A 12,828-nucleotide genomic window follows, 5' to 3' on the forward strand; every position below is an offset into this window, starting at 1 on the left:
ATGGTTTTTGATTGGTTTTACACAAGTTAGTCATAAATATCATTTTATACCAAAACCCTAAGCTCCAAGCACTTTGCATCATTGTTGTTTTTATTCAAGTGCTTAACTCTCTTTTTCTCATTTATTGTGTTTGATTCACTCCTTGAGAGAGTAGTGTGAGATTGTGTTGTAATTCATATTAGCTCATTTGATGAGCAATCTCTTTGTATCCATCATCTCTTGTAAAAGGTTCTTCGTGAACAGTTTGGTGAAAGTTCATTGTGAACAGAAGTGAAGGCTCTTGGTGAGTGTGGTAGGGATTTGTTTCTAAGTGTAGGGTTTGGTACCCGAGTTGTAAGGCTTCTCCGCCGGTTAAGGAGATCATAGTGGATTGTGGAATCCTTGACTTGGTGCTAAGGCATGGATGTAGGCTTGGTGCCGAACCACGTAAAAATACCGGTGTTTAGATGTTTCTCCCTATACTCTTTATTATTTTGTCTTGTGCATGATTTAAATTTCATATATTGTGATATAATTGCTTGAATCTTGGCAAGAGATTTTATTTTGTAGAAAAATACGTATTATGTGAAAAGAGTCTATTCACCCCCCTCTAGACTATATACTCTCGGCTGGGATGACTAATAACCTTGATACAGTTGTAGATGCAACACTTGAAGACTTCACTCTAGATTTCACTCTAGACTTCCAACAAGACCTTGCCACAAAAGAAAACACAAAAATTGCTGCAAGCCTTATATAACTAAAAGCCCCCTGTATAGTCTTCAACAAAATTAACAACTGACGATTCACTTTGTTGCCTGCTGAAACACCCCATTGCAATCATGGGTAACCTTTGACATATCCCGGACATCACAGCCCGTCCTTGGGTACCGTATGATAGACATTCCATATTGATTCTCCATACCCCCCTTGAGACAGCAAACAAAGTCTCCATGCGGTTCCATCCATAAAGCCACCTTGAGATAATGTCAATCTCCTTGTAGCCCTGTCCACAAAACCACCTTGAGATAACACCAATCTCCTTGCAATTTTTTCCATGCGAATCAGCAAACCAAGACCCATCCTGATTGTACCCAACACATTCATGTCAAAACCTTTCAATAGAGTTCCCAACTAATTAGCCTCAGTCATAGTCTTTCTAGCCAATAAAATATTATTCACACACAATAGATACATCACTTTACATCATCTTATCACCCTCTTCCAAACTGGAAGCCTCACCAACTCACACACCTGAATTAGTGGTCTGATAGTACATATGAGCCCACCGTGATTCTACTGATCTCCCGAGCTAAAACTCTCTGCAGTATGAACTATGTCATCTCTACCTTGAGTCTGTTGCTCCACCTGCATCACATACCCATTCATACTGTGATACTGTTGACTCAAGATAAAACTCCCTGCATTTCTACCCCGAGTCCCTAACTCCTCCCGAATAACATGATTGCTGCTACTGCAATTTTTTGGCATTTGTTTCTCTTCTTTTACCTGAGTATGCTGCCCTATGGCTCTATTACCAAAAGTCATGTCCTCGATCACCCCTTTGTTTGCTATAAGATCACCCAGCTTGCACCCACCTTTCTTATGAGTTTTTTTCCCATTTTATTATTTTATAATAATTTATTAAATAATACCCTGTTTGGGAAAATTATTCATAGAATGACGCTCACGTAATCTCGCTACTTGGTCCAGCGAGATTTAAACAAATCTTGGTGAACCAAGCAGCGAGATTTGAACAATGAGAGGCGTTCCCTGACTAACACGTTGCACCCAAATCTCGCTAGATGATGTAGCGAGATTTGCATGGGCGTGCCCGATGCCATATTTAGTGATCCCTGGCCATGATTCGAACCCTATGCTACCATCCGCAATCTCATACGTCAAGCTACGTTCCATGGGATCAAGGGCCACCAATCTCTCCTTGGACCAGTTGACGGGCATGCCGTCGTCATTGCCGTCGTGGGTTGAAGAGGAGGATACCAGATGGGTTTTTGATGCCGGGAATGGAATTGATGGGAATGTGGTCAAGAAAGAGCTGCAGAGCACTGCCAAAGTCGATCTTTCCTACGCTGGCGGAATTGCCGAAGTTGTTGTCATGGAGATTGGGGAAAATCGTAGAAATCATGGATGGTGTCGTTGCGGAGAATGGCATAGACGGAGGTCTCCTAGTGACTGGAAATCACCACAATCGGGTTGCCAGAGTCATCGTCATGTAGAATGTCTCCTTCAATCTCATCTCCAATCCTTTCTTCCCCCCTTCGACCTGAATTGCATATTATTCCATGTATGTATGCATGCAGCTGTTTCTAGCTATGGGTGGCCGGCTCGTTCTCGATCTCCAGGTGTGCCACACTTTAATTCTCTCTCTCTCTCTCTCTCTCTCCCTCTCTCTCTCTCTCTCTCTCTCTCTCTCTCTCTCTCTCTCTCTCTACATATATGCATTCAATGTACTTTAACTCCAAGGCCTCACCCGCCCTATAAAAACCAAATGTCTCACATCTCTCACTTTCACATCTCCTACCATCACATCTCTCACATTCTTTGCTCCTCCTCTTCTTGTAATTGACTCCCCCTTTTTTTTTTTCTACACACCATTAATTTCTCCCTCCTCTCTACATGTATGTGTGTATTTATAAAGAAAGATTCAATTTATTTATAAATAATTTTTTCTTTAAAAAATACTATTTTAGTTCAGAAGACACTTCAAATATAATTATATTTATGCTTTGTCATAAAATTATTTAAAAATATTAATAAGAAATATTAATAACTCCAGAACAACTGAACTCCAATGGATTTGTGTATAATAATGCCTTGGATGCAATAGCATACAGAGACCTAGGTATGGGGAAACACATGAATTCATCAGTCATTACTTACACCAGGAAGTAAACTTGGTTTAGTCTCTGAGGATGGACCATAGGCAAGAAGTGCCTATTTGATTTGAACGACATGACTATATTTTTAAGAACATATCCTTAACTTTCAATTCTCCGAAACGTCATCGTTTGCTTCGTCTCTATCACCTCAGGCACCGTTGTATTTGCCAAAGATGGAGGAAGCAGGGGGAATATTTTAGAGTGTTTACTCTTTTTTCTCTTTTTTGGGTGAAAAGCTCACTAGGTTGTTTGAACAAAAAAAAAAAAAAAGCCAGCAATGGTGAATTTTCAGCGGAGCCTCCTCAGCGAGCATCTCGCTTCGGCGCAGACAAATGGGAACAAGACGCACGATTCCGATGTCAGCGAGACGAACTTTGACACAAACAAGGTCATCATCCTCGCCACCAGCAAAGACGAGGAGGGAGGGAATCTAGTTCTGCAACTCCATCCACTCGATCCAGTCAGAGAGATTATTAATTCAGGTGTAATCCTAGAGGGGGATGAATTGGGTATTTTAAAAAATTTTAAGATTATGTACCACTTAATCCCTATTTCTATATTTAACAAATTAATTGCAGGGGTTTAACATTGATTCAAATTATTATCTTAATAAATTCTATTTTACCCAATTAATTATCAAGTGCGTGTGGGGTTATTCAACATACATACATGCAAGATAGGTAATGAAATGCGTTGTGAAAATTAAAAGGAGTAAGGGAAGAGAGAAGGCAAACACAGTTTTTAGGAGATTCAGCTAACCCAACTTACGTCTTCGCCTTAAGCAACCCACTCAAGGATTCCACTAAATCCCTACTCCTTTAACCGGGATGGAGCTTCCTTTACATCCGCTACTTACAAGAGGCACAACTTCCTCCTCACCCGGTTCACAACCCAAACCGTGATTATAATATAGAATTTCAAATCTGCAAAACAACTCAATATTGCTTCTAACAAAGCTAGTGAGTACAATGGAAATCCTAACACATATTCGTATGATAAAACTTAAAGCTCAGTATTTATGTAACGATGTAATCGTTATATGAATGATATGCTTCACAAAATTTCCCTTTGATCAAATCTCCCAAAATAATTATATAAATAAATGCTTTGGAGAACTTAGGGTTTTAGTTCAACTTTCTAGATGCAAGAATACCGAATGTGATCTTATAAAAAATTGGTCTTGAATATTATGAAGATCTAAGTTCTTGCTATCAAAAATTTGTGAAGTTGAATCTTTAAATAATCTTTGGTTTAAAAGAATATGTCTATTCCACTTCAAATATTGAATCCTACCAAATGAGCTCAATACAAATATGTAATTCAGTTTTTCTCCAAAAATCTAGATCAATAAGTTTTATTCCAAATATCCAAAACACAATATGATCTTTGTATATGAATATGTATATATATATATATGATATGTGTTCCAAAGATCAAAAACCTAATATAACATCTTCCAAAAAATATCCCTCAATAATATATATAGTTATGGGCTCTACGGATATTTAGTCAAGTGGTTTTGTAATATCAAAAATATCGAGTCTTTAAATGAATACACACTTGAATAAAAAATATTTAACCATTGGAAAAACTTTTCTCAAGTAGTGATCTTTTCAAAACAATCTATATGTATATAAGTACACTCAAGATCAATCTCTCAAATAATATTCAATAATAGATCTTGAGATGAAAAACTCTTTGAGTGATTGAGATTGGTATCTGAGAGGATGAGGTGGATCGGGAGCTGAAGAAGAGCTAGTACCTTCTAGTTCTCAGTCTGGATCTCGTCAGGGATCATGGAAGAAGAGGAGCAAGGGCTCAGGTTACCATCAGAATACTGAGCGCCAGGGTTCTCAGGCAAGCTAGACTAGTAATCGTTGTACCAGATGCCACAAATGGCACGAGGGTGAGTGTCGGTCATTTGGGGGTAACTGTTACAATTATGGCTAGCCGGGTCACATGTTTCGTGATTGTCGTGCACCGAAGCGAGATGTGCTTGCATCCAGTGTGAATCGGGGGAGCAATCAGATACCTTGGGGAACCATTCAGGCGAATACAACTCTGGCCAAAGTATTTTCTCTTACTCCAGCGGATGCTAAGTATGTAGGGAACGTAGTGACAGGTACCTTATTATTGCTTTCAAATAAGGTTTTTGTTTTGTTTGATTCGGGTGCAACCCATTCTTTTGTATCCGTGAGTTTTATTGGATGATGTGGGGTTGAGAACCAAGTCATGAACAGGTATTATCTGTTACTACACCATCTGGGAGTATATCATTATGTAGGAGGATGTTGGAAGACTGCCCAGTGGTAATTCAAGGAAAGCTGCTAACGGCGAATCTTGTGGTATATGACATGTCGGGGTTTGATGTTATACTTGGGATGGATTGGTTGTTCTCCAGTTATGGTGTGATCGACTGTCTTAAGAAGGTGGTAGTGTTCAGACCTCCTGGGGAGCAGGAGTACCAGTTTGTAGGATCATGTGTGTGTTCGACGCCACAGATTTTATCAACATTGCAGGCGAGGAGATTACTCTTAGACGGATGTCAGGGGTACCTAGCTTATGTGAATGAACCGCCGCGGAATGAGTTGGGGCTCGAGGATATTCGAGTAGTCAGTGAGTTCCCGAACGTGTTTCCATATGATTTACCCAGTTTACCTCCAAAGCATAAGGTGGAGTTCGTGATAGAATTGCTGCCTAGCAAGGCACCGATCTCTAAAGTTCCATACTAGATGGCTCCAATGGAACTTCAGGAGTTGAAGGAGCAGTTGCAGAAATTACTGGACAGAAGATTCATTCGACCTACTGTTTTTCCCTGTGGAGCTTCAGTATTGTTTGTAAAGAAGTGGGACGGATCGATGCATATGTGCATTGATTACCATGAGATTAATAAGGTAACTATGAAGAATCGCTCCCCTTTACCTCGTATAAATGATCTCTTTGACCAGTTGCAAGGGACGCAGGTCTTTTTGAATATCAACCTACAGTCAGGGTATCATCAGGTGAGGGTCAGATTTGAGGATGTAGAGAATGCTACTTTCCAAACCAGATACGAACACTACGAATTCTTGGTCATGCCTTTTGGGTTGACAAATGCTCCGGCGGTGTTCATGGATTTGATGAACAAGGTTTTCCATGAGTACCCAGACCAGTTTGTAGTGGTGTTCATTGATGATATTCTGGTATACTCGAGGAGTATGGAAAAGCATGAGGACCATTTGAGGTTAGTATTACAGGTTCTGCGGGAGAAGAAGTTGTATGCTAAACTGAAGAAATATGAATTATGGTTGAATCAGGTTGCATTCTTAGGCCATATGGTGACTAGTGACGGTATATCAGTTGATCCTAACAAGATCGAAGCGGTGGTCGACTGGTAAGGCCGAAGAATGTGCAGGAGGTTTGGAGTTTTTTGGGATTGGTGGGTTATTATCGTCGGTTTGTGGAAGGTTTCTCTAAACTGTCTAGGCCTCTGACTCGATTGACCAGGAAAGGAGTGAAATTTAAGTGGACCAGTGATTGCGAGCAGTGTTTTCAGGAGTTGAAGCACCGATTGGTCACTGCTCCGATTTTGACCATTCCTTCAGGGGATGGCAGTTTTGTGATCTATAGCGACGCGTCTCTGAAAGGTCTGGGATGTGTGCTTATACAACAGGGTAAAGTAGTAGCATATGCTTCTCGGCAACTAAAAGAATACTAGAAGAATTATCCTACGCATGATCTAGAATTAGCTATTGTTGTATATGCACTGAAGATCTGGCGACACTACTTGTATGGTGTGCAATGCTAGATCTTTACTAACCATAAAAGCCTCAGGTATTTTTTCACGTAGAAGGAGTTGAATATGAGGCAGAGACGGTGGCTTGAGTTGATCAAGGACTACGATTGCAATATCAGTTATCACTCGGGAAAAGCTAATGTGGTGGTTGATGCGTTGAGTCGGAAGTCAGATCATGTGGCAGTATCTGCAGTTGTGACTCAACATCACATCAAACGGGATTTGGAGAGCTTAGGTATAGAGTTGGTGCGTGGTGATCATCAGGCTTTCCTTGCTAGTTTGGTGGTCCAGTCGACTTTGTTTGAGCGTATAAAGGCCGCGCAGGCTAGTGATGTGGAGTTGGTGGAGGTTACGGAAAAGGTATAGCAGGGATTGGCTATAGAGTTTAACATTTCTGAGGGAGGTGTGTTGAGGTTTGGGACCAAGCTATGTGTCTCGAACGATGATGAGATCAGAAGGACGATTTTGGAGGAAGTGCATTGCTCATTATATACGGTACATCCTGGTAGTACAAAGATGTATCGAGACTTGCGCGAGACCTTCTGGTGGAGTGGTATGAAGAGGCAGATTGCTCAGTTCGTGGAACAGTGTCCGACGTGTCAGCAGGTGAAAGCATAACATCATACGCTGGCATGGCCGTTGCAGCCTTTGCCTATTCCGGCGTGGAAATGGGAGCATATTTCCAGGGACTTTGTGACCGGATTACCGCCAACTCTTCACGGGCAGAATACTATCTGGGTGATCATGGATAGATTGACAAAATCTGCTCATTTTATATCGATGAAGGTTAGCTACCCTTTTAGTAGACTAGCAGATATGTATGTGCATGAGATTGTGAGAATGCACGGAGTACTAGTGTCCATTTTATCAGATCAAGACCCGAGGTTTACTTCTCGATTCTGATCGAGCTTGCAGGAGGCACTGGGGACGAAGCTTACTTTCAGTACAACGTTCCACCCCTAAACTGATGAACAGTCGGAGAGGACGATACAAATCTTGGAAGATATGCTGCGAGCTTGTGTGTTAGACTTTGGTGGTAGCTGGATACAGTTTATGCCACTGGTAAAGTTCGCTTATAATAATAGCTTCCAGGCTAGTATCGGGATGGCACCGTTCGAGGCTTTATATGGTCGGAGGTGTCTATCTCCTTTGTATTGGAGTGAAATTGGTGAACGTCAGGTGTTAGGACCTAAACTTGTGCAACAGGCATCTGAGAAGGTGAGTTTGATCCGAGAGAGGATTTAATCAGCTCAGAGTCGACAGAAGAGCTACGTAGATGTTCGCCGCCGCGAGTTAGAGTTCGAGGTTGGGGGTAAGGTATTTTTTAGGATCGCTCCGATGAAAGGGGTGATGAGATTTGTGAAGAAAGGCAAGCTGAGCCCGAGGTACATCGGATCGTTCGAGGTTCTTAAGCTAGTGGGTCCAGTAGCCTACAGGATTGCACTAGCCCCAGCACTCTTGAGGATCCACGATGTGTTTCACGTATCCATGTTGAGGAGGTACGTGCTGGATCCATCACATGCTATCAGTTATGATGATTTGGAAATTTGGGATACTTTAGCGTATGAGGAGATACCTGCTCAGGTTCAAGACCGTAAAGTTCAAAAGTTTCGTACTAAAGAAATACCGTTAGTAAAGGTATTGTAGCGAAATCATGACGTTGAGGAAGTTTCTTGGGAACTGGAAACGAAAATATACCGGAAGTATCCACAATTGTTTTGAGCATGTGTACGACACACTACTTTGGGTTGGGATAGGTGGTTAGTCATCGGGAGTGTGTATATTGTGAACATCTGAGTCGGTTTATATTTGTAACCACAGTATTTTTCTGCCATAAGTGAGGGTATGTATGTATGTATGTGTTATGATGGGGTTGCATTGTAGTAGTCATTAATTCCTCTTACCCTATATTTGGGAAAAAAATTTGACTTTGAATTTGCATGAATTTGGACAAAATGTCCAAATCCACTCAAATCCAAACTAAACACTCAAAATCCATGCTCCCAAACGCAATAGTAGACTTTTTAGCAAATATTATTTTACAAACCTCTCTCTCTCTCTCTCTTTCTCGCGCGCGCGCACACACACACCTTCACACATTTAATGTGACGAAATTTAGAAAACCTATGTTTATGTTGGGAGAAATTTTGAACCTCTGTTACCTCATCTGATATTCTCACACTAGAAATACCTCAAAATAAAATGGGATTAAACAATAACTACATGCACAAGTCTTCTCTTTACAAGTCAGATCCCTTTTTTCATATGCCTCCATTGAAACCAGACAAATGAGTTGTAAAGCACATTCATATTCTTCAATTTTTCTTCTGTTGGAAAATGATAATTAATCACGGATATTTGCAATGATTACTACTAACTGTAGCTTTGAAATTTAAAAAGGAGTAATAGGTCTTTTAGACCAAAACTATTATCCTTCTCTCTTAAGATGATCATATTTTGGATGCAAGTCAATTGATCTTAAGAGCATTGATCAGTGTTTTTTTTTTTTTGCCGCAACTTCATCTTGATAGGGATCATAATGGATGGAAGGTCCTTAATCCAACTTCTCCACATCTCTATTGGGTTTGTGCTATTTGCATTGAATTCTGAAGCACTGCGAAATGAAAGGGAGAGACAAGCTCTCCTCCAGTTTAAGCAAGAGCTCACTGATAACTATGGCCTTCTCTCTTCTTGGGTCACCGATGAAGCCAACAGCAGCCACTGCAATTGGAAAGGAGTCCACTGTAGCAACCAAACTGGTAAAGTAATTCAGCTCCAACTTGCAGCACCCTTTGTCCCTGGACTTGGGTACCAGTCATTGAAAGGTAAGATTAGTCCTTCACTGATGGAATTGCAGTGCTTGAATCGCTTGGACCTCAGCCACAATTTCTTCAATTTCACCCCTATTCCTGACTTCATTGGCTCACTCAGCAATCTCACATATCTCAATCTCTCCTTTGCTTGCCTCAGTGGACCTATTCCTCACGAGCTTGGAAATCTTTCAAGCCTGCTTTATCTTGATCTCAGTTGGAACAGTTATAAAAATGTAGGGAACCTTGAATGGCTTTCTCACCTTACTCTCTTAAGACACCTTGACCTCAGTGGTGTTAACCTCAGTGAAGCCACTTATTGGCAGCAAACTATCACAAAGCCACCTATGCTAACAGAACTACACCTGCGCCAGTGTAATCTTCCTCTGACCGTTCTTGATTCACTTAATTCTTCGGCATCCCTCGCTGTCCTTGATCTCTATGGCAACCATCTCAATTCTTCAATATACCAATGGCTGTTCAACTTCAGTGTGTCTTTTTGATCTCAACCTCTCTCTTAATCACTTGCAAGGCCCGATTCCCGAAGCTTTCGGGTCCATGTTCTCCCTCGCCCGTATAGATCTCTCTTTTAATCAACTTCAAGGTCAGGTCCCGAAATCTCTTGGGAATTTATGTGGTTTGAAGTTGTTGGACCTGTCCCGGAACAATTTTAGTGGAGAGCTTCCAGAGTTGGTCAAAATGTTAGCTGGTTGCACAATGAATTCATTAGAGGTTTTGGACTTATCTTGGAATAAACTGAGTGGCTCCTTTCCTGATGTGACAACATTTTCATCCTCGAGGGAATTGCATTTATATGCTAATCGTCTTAACGGGTCTTTCCCCAGAAATTTTGACCAATCTTCTACCATTCAGGTTCTGGACTTGAGCAAAAACCAAATTATGGGAACACAGCCTGATCTTACAGTGTTTTCTTTATTAAGAGAATTGTATCTTAACGACAACGAGTTAAAAGGCCCCAATAACCAAAAGCATTGGACATCTTCATGAGCTTGAGGTTTTGGATGTTTCTTCAAATTCATTGGAAGGTGCAGTCTCAGAAGCTCATTTGTCAAATCTTTCAAAATTACAGATACTGGACTTGTCATTTAACTCATTGATTTTAGAGTTCAGCTCTGAGTGGGTTCCTCCTTTTCAATTGGATATCATAAGACTAGCATCTTGCAGGCTGGGACTGTTAGGGCCGGAGAAGCCCATGGTTGGGCTTGATACACATGGGTGAACATCAATTTGACCCAAAAGCTCAAGCTAATTGGGTCTTGGGTCCATCCATGTATATAAGCACCCATTATCCACTTTAATTTTCCAATGTGAGACAAGCTCACAAGTGGAATTTTTAACAATTTCCTCCTCACTTGTGAGTTCATGCTCCCCTTTGAACGGAAATTGTCTCCCTTCTGAGACAATTCTCCAACAGTTGCTCAAGTGAGCCTTACCACTGACGTCTTACGTGCCTCAGATTGCATTCCACGTGCCTCCAAACCAATCCTACCCCCCACGTCTTGACCCTATTCAGATCCATCCGCAGCCTAGATGATCCTTATTGGCCTCAACCACACAATTGGTCCTCCAACTGTTAGCACGTCAGGAGAATTAGCTTCTCGTCTTGACTTTTACGATGTCGCTCACCCAGAGTTACGAACCGTCGGCTCTGATACCACTTGTTAGGGCCGGAGGAGCCCATGGGTGGGCTTGATACACATGGGTGAACATCAATTTGACCAAAAAGCTCAAGCTAATTGGGTCTTAGGTCCATCCATGTTTATAAGCACCCATTATCCACTTTAATTTTCCAATGTGAGACAAGCTCACGAGTGAAATTTTTAAGAGGACCTCATTTCCCAAAATGGCTTCAAACTCAAAGCAATTTTTCCTTGCTTGATATCTCGGCTAGTGGAATTGAAGATACCATCCCAAGTTGGATTTGGGACCTACCTCCTAGATTACTATACTTGAATCTCTCCTGCAATCAGATCAGCGGTACAATTCCAGATTTGTCATTGAAGTTTACTGCATTTCCTGCGATAGATTTTAGCTCTGACCGTTTTAACGGCTCAATACCGCTATTTTCTCCCAATTTGTCGTCTTTGATCCTCTCCAAAAATATGTTTTCGGGGTCACTGTCGTTCTTGTGTGGGATTAACGGCAAGGTTTTCAATTATCTCGACCTCTCGTAAACCAACTATCAGGAGAGCTACCTGATTGTTGGATGCAGTTTGGAAGTTTAATCATCCTTAACTTGGCAAACAATAATTTGGTGGGGACAATTCCAAGCTCAATGAGTTTTCTACTTTCAATTAAGTCCTTGCATTTACAAAGCAACAAACTTACAGGGGAATTGCCTTCATCCTTGAAGAATTGCAGAGATCTGCTAATTGTTAATATGGAAGGGAATAGATTTTCAGGCACAATACCTACATGGATTGAAGAAAGCCTACAAAAGTTGTCCATTCTTAGTCTACGATCGAATGAATTCTACGGAAGCATTCCTCTACAACTATGTCGCCTAGAACTGTGATGCAATTTTTGGACCTCTCTTTAAATAACATCTCGGGAGCCATACGAAAGTGCCTTGATAAATTGAGTGCAATGAATGGCAAAGGAAGCTCAGCAGGTGTTAAAATTTCCTTGACTCACACTTCTTGTTACAGCTTAACAAATGGTCATATAACAAGTTCTGCTGCTGCGTTTTACATGGAGTCTGCATCATTAGTATGGAAAGGAAGGGACGTGGAGTATAATTCCACCCTTGGACTAGTTAAGATCATTGATTTTTCAGGAAATAAATTAAGTGGAGAAATTCCCGAAGAAGTTATGAGCCTTGTAGGGCTGGTTGCCTTGAACCTATCTTGAAACAATTTAATCGGGTTAATCAGTCCCAAGATTGGTCAACTGAGAAAACTAGAGTCCCTTGTCCTGTCCAGAAACCAGCTTAGTGGAAAAATTCCCACAAGTTTGTCTGATCTCACTTATCTGAGCCACTTAGACTTATCGAATAATAACTTGTGGGGAAAAATTCCATTGGGCATTCAATTACAGAGTTTTGAGGCTTCTGTTTATATGGGAAATCCTAAACTGTGTGGATCCCCACTTCCAAATCAATGTTCAGATGAAGAATCAGCAGAACATCCGTCTCGATGAGAAAAGGGACAATGACCTTCAAGAAGAGCATAGGATATTTAAGCATAGTACCGGGGTCGGTTTCATTCTGGGATTGTCTGGTCTGTGGCTCTTTGTCACTCAACCGTTAATGGAGATTATGTTATTTTCAATTTGTAAGCAGTATGGGTGATTGGCTCCTCACAAAAATCAGTGTTCTTATTGCCAAATTGCAGGGGAGGATTCA

At 41.1% G+C, this 12,828-nt stretch overlaps 1 protein-coding gene and 1 pseudogene across 1 annotated transcript; both read left to right on the top strand.

Annotated features, from left to right (window-relative positions):
* Positions 1 to 9,157: 9,157 nt before the first annotated feature.
* LOC131145738 (receptor-like protein EIX2) lies at positions 9,158 to 9,967 on the top strand. Its single transcript, XM_058094929.1, has one exon. The coding sequence runs from the start codon at positions 9,194 to 9,196 to the stop codon at positions 9,965 to 9,967; it is 774 nt and encodes a 257-aa protein (XP_057950912.1). The 5' UTR covers positions 9,158 to 9,193.
* Positions 9,968 to 10,022: 55 nt separating this feature from the next.
* On the top strand, positions 10,023 to 12,623 carry LOC131145739 (receptor-like protein EIX2; annotated as a pseudogene).
* Positions 12,624 to 12,828: the final 205 nt, after the last annotated feature.

This window comes from Malania oleifera, chromosome 13 (assembly GCF_029873635.1).
Source record: "Malania oleifera isolate guangnan ecotype guangnan chromosome 13, ASM2987363v1, whole genome shotgun sequence".
Lineage (NCBI taxonomy): Eukaryota > Viridiplantae > Streptophyta > Magnoliopsida > Santalales > Ximeniaceae > Malania > Malania oleifera.

Excerpts from the sequence above, each read along its gene's own strand:
- LOC131145738 (XM_058094929.1), top strand. The coding sequence starts at position 9,194 with ATGGATGGAAGGTCCTTAATCCAACTTCTCCACATCTCTATTGGGTTT.